At 30.6% G+C, this 4,573-nt stretch overlaps 1 protein-coding gene across 1 annotated transcript in view; it reads right to left on the reverse strand.

Moving 5' to 3' along the window:
* The window catches only part of LOC107700290 (replication factor C subunit 1-like), a 16,257-nt gene extending 14,103 nt beyond the window's left edge, over positions 1 to 2,154 (reverse strand). Inside the window, exons 1-3 of the mRNA XM_016501896.1 lie at positions 2,049 to 2,154; positions 1,412 to 1,519; positions 1,015 to 1,081 (exon numbers count right to left, since the gene is read on the reverse strand). Coding sequence (XP_016357382.1) covers positions 1,015 to 1,081; positions 1,412 to 1,519; positions 2,049 to 2,051 — 178 coding nt within the window. The 5' untranslated portion in view covers positions 2,052 to 2,154. The remainder of the gene's footprint in view (positions 1 to 1,014; positions 1,082 to 1,411; positions 1,520 to 2,048) is intronic.
* Positions 2,155 to 4,573: the final 2,419 nt, after the last annotated feature.

The following is a 4,573-nucleotide window of genomic DNA, read 5'->3' on the forward strand; positions in this document are numbered from 1 at the left end:
AAAGATGACATACTTTTAATAAAGTTAGAGGAGTCAAATATCACCTCGTAATGGGAAGGCTACTTTTTGATACAATTTTGGATTATTGATTAGAAGGTGCTCCTAACATTTTGAACGTGCTCCTAAATTTTTTAAGTTAGGAGCACAAGTGCTCCTAAAAAGAAAAGTAAGCGTAGAGCCCTGATTTGTTAACATTACTTAATGTATTAACTAACAGGAAACTAACAATGAACAATACATATGTGACCCTGGAGCACAAAACCAGTCATAAGGGTCAATTTTTTGAAATTGAGATTTATGTTGAGAAAATCATCTTTAAATTTGTCCAAATGAAGTTCTTCGCAATGCATATTACTAATCAAAAAATTAAGTTTTGATATATTTACAGTAGGAAATTTACTAAATATCTTCATGGAACATGATCTTTACTTAATATCCTAATGATTTTGGGCATAAAAGGAAAATCAATAATTTTGACCCATACAATGTATTTTTGGCTATTGCTACAAATATACCCCAGCGATTTAAGACTGCTTTTGTGCTCCAGGGTCACATATGTTACAGTATTTATTAATCTTTGTTATTGTTAGTTAATGAAAATACAGTTATTCGTTGTTTGTTCATGTTAGTTCACAGTGCATTTACTAATGTTAACAAATACAACTTTTGATTTTAATAATGCATTACTAAATATTGAAATTAGCATAAACTAAGATCAATAAATACTGTATTGTTCATGCTTAGTTCAGGTTAACTAATACATTTAACTATTGTTAACTAATAAACCTGATTGTAAAGTGTTACCGTATTATAAATATGTCTAAAATATTTAGTTTATATTAAGATACATAATGTAATTTTTATTTAGTAAGATATTACGTTTATTTTATTTAATCTTTGTTTTTATTATTTATTTTACACTATTTCTCATATGCACGGATCCCCTAACATTGTGACCACGTTGGTCAGCATCATCATAATTTTACCAATATTTGATAAATGCTCTTTATGAACCTGAATCAATTATGACTCTTTTCTTTCGTTTTCCAGAGGGTTTTTCATCAGATGTGGGGCTCTTGACCTAAAGAGAGAAAGAGATTGTGTAGCACTGCAGGATGCATAAAACAAATGCATGCAAACTCATGTAAACAAACAGAATACAAGAATGAAGTTACACTGTAGATGCCATCTCATATTTATAGATTCTGTACAAATCACATCTTTGAACATTTGTAATTGAGAAAGAGATTGTGTAGCACTGCAGGATGCATAAAACAAATGCATGCAAACTCATGTAAACAAAGAGAATACAAGAATGAAGTTACACTGTAGATGCCATCTCATATTTATAGATTCTGTACAAATCACATCTTTGAACATTTGTAATTTATTTCAAGGACTGCTGTTCTACCTTAGTGTTTGATTTCTGTTTCTTCTTCTGCTCTTCATCAGTGCTGGTGCTTCCATTTGAAGGTTTGGGTGCCGCAGGTTTGCTAGGCGCAAAAAACCTCCGGATGTCCTGAAATACACACAAAACAATATTTACTAATAGCATTTAATGTAGTTTTATTATTATTTTATAATGGCACAGGCTACTAAACGTGCAATGCAGAGCAAGTACCATAGTAACCGCAGGCTGAGTTTATTCTGTTGCATGTTTACATTTCAAAGTTGACCATTATAATCAAGATCAGGTGCTTCGTCGATACCAAAACATAAACAACTGTACTGTATTGCTATACAGTTTCATAAAGGCCTGTCTATAGGCAATCAGTCGATCTTAATCGTTAAGTTATGGCTAATTTGAAAGCTTAGATGTTGCTCGAACAAGATGTAAACAAATGCACCTGAGCCAGGAGCATGAAGTGCCAAGTTCATAAATAGATTTTGTATGTATTATTGTTTATGTAGCTCTAACGTTAGTCTATTAACAAACACGTAAAGGCTACAAGTTGGAGCTAACTGCTCTTTCTTCAGCCAAACAGCCCGAGCAGCTGCTCTGATTGTGTCATTATTTCTACACACGGTGCATTAATAAGGCGACTCACCATTTCTAAGCATGTGTCAAAAGCGTTTCTTTATTTTTTGACAAATTGCGCGACAATCTCCGACTCTCTTTGGCGCCAATGATGCTCGACTCAGGCGCAGAGTGATGACGCGCGGAGCAGATTCAGATTGAGACGCCGAAACATTTCATAACATCTTCACGCTGTAAAATTATATAATCCTGAGAACCATAAAAAAAAAATGTTGATTTTTTTTTATTTTTATATATATATATATATATGTCATTACATTGGTTGGAGCATAGGAAACAAATGTAGAAAAAAACATTTATTCATATTTTATTTTATTCATATTTTATTCTATGACCTATGTAGAGGAGGCCAGGCCTAAGTTATTCAATATATATATATATATATATATATATATATACACATGAAGTTATTCAGACAACAAAATAGATATGATAAGGCATGCATAGGCAAAAACAATTATTTTTTTAATTCACCAATCACTTTGTACAAAGATGATTCTCAACTATGTTAAAAATATAACAGTATGATTTGATATTCTACTGTACTTTATGCAATATGTGCGTAAAATGTCCATAAACTGGTATTCCCATTCTATACATTGCATCTATACATTGCATTGTTCTTGGGGCAAATCATAATGAAAAAAAAAAGAAGTGTAATAATGGGAGTAATAACTTGGCAACATTTTCATAAGAATATCTCATATTTCATAGGAATATTGATCTATAATAATTTAATGCCCGATTAACATGATGTCCTCTACAGAAGACATGTATGAAAATTACGCCCTGTTTCATAATAAAAAGTCATATTCCGATTTGAAACCCCATCACATTTTTCTGAGATGTTTATTTACGACAATATGAAAATTAGCCAGATTTAAATGATAATTACAAAATATTATCATGTTTTCCTAAGAGTGCTGAATTTGATAATTCTGTCAATATCAGTCATATTTAAAGACCAAGGAGAAAGTGTTTATGATCAAGCCTCCAAACAACTGATATCCATAAAAAGCCCTGAATGTGCTCCGAACAGGACATCCAGACTTTAAACTGCGGCACTAAAATATAAGTCTATGCTTGGGTCCCATAAATAAAAATAAAATTATAATGATGTTAGATCTATAACCCCAGCTGTTATTGGAATTCTGATGTGCACTGTAAGAAATCAGTTGAAAATCATAATTTAGCTGCAAAGAACTAAATCAAAGAGGCATCACATATGATTATATACATAAGATATATTATGTCAAATGTTGTTATTAGCAGATTCAAACGAATACTTAATAATTACTTGAAAATATAGTAAAAAACTTGAAATATAGTCTCTTATGTCATATGTAATATCATCCTCGTGCGAGGGTCCCTCATCCTAAAAATGTATATATTCACATATAAATTCATAGGTATCTATATGGTTCACTGCATAAAAGACCCATTTTACTGTGAAAAAATAATATTATAAATGTCTAAATGTATAATGTAATTTGTAAAATATTCCATTTCTGTTAATTAAATGTTTTCTATTCATTATGACACGGTGCTGTTTCTTATTTTAATCCCATTTTTAGTTAGTTATTTTAATTTTGTTCTTTTTATTATCGGTCTATTTTGACAATTTTACAGTTTTCTCTAAACATTTTGTTTAGTCTTATGTTCTGGAATTTAAGTATCCATAAATGTATGTGAAAAATACAATTACAGCAAGTACATTGCTTTTCACCATATTAACAGACTGGCAAACAAAACCAATTTTAACTTTATTTTTTAAACCAACTATAGAAATGTAACAAAATCTTTGACCTGCACAACTTGGTGCAAATATCTGTTCCCTGTTGAAATGTACCAGTCACACCAATTAAGATTTTCTGTATTTCATCTGCACATTATTAATGAAACTAATCAATAGTACATCAAAAATATGTTAGGTCAGGGAAATAAAGTTTTATCCATCAGCCTCAAAAAACAAACAAAAAAAAAAACACTTTTGGGAATTAATTTTGTTGATAAACTGGAAAATAGATGCCTATTGATGAAATTTGGACTGTTTTTGAGGTGTTCAAGTTCAAAGGCATTTAATTCAATCAATTGATTTCAAGATTTAATACCAATACTTCTTAGATTTTATGCTCTCAAAGTTTATGCAATTTTATATTCAAATAATTTATCATTAAAAAAATTCTTGCATGTGTAGTTGTAAATGTTTAATTTCAAAGGAACTTAATTTAACATTAACATTTAAAACTAGGCATTTTCTTACAGTTACAAGTATATTCTTACAATATGGTTTTAGTTAAAACATTAAGTTATGACTCTTGAGCTCTCGCTCCACTGGGACCAAAAATCCTATGCAAATTTAGAATGCATTAAAAGGAAGTACACGCAAAAAATGCAGATTGAGACTACAAGATAAGATTTTCAAATACAAGCAGCTCACATTTTACTACTCGCACATGGACCCCTCCAAAACCAATCCTGCCATGCATGTTTGGAAAAAATTGTTCCAACATGAATAAAACTCGCACACAAGTA

This window comes from Sinocyclocheilus anshuiensis, unplaced genomic scaffold (assembly GCF_001515605.1).
Source record: "Sinocyclocheilus anshuiensis isolate Anshui unplaced genomic scaffold, SAMN03320099.WGS_v1.1 scaffold326, whole genome shotgun sequence".
NCBI classification, from domain to species: Eukaryota; Metazoa; Chordata; class Actinopteri; order Cypriniformes; family Cyprinidae; genus Sinocyclocheilus; species Sinocyclocheilus anshuiensis.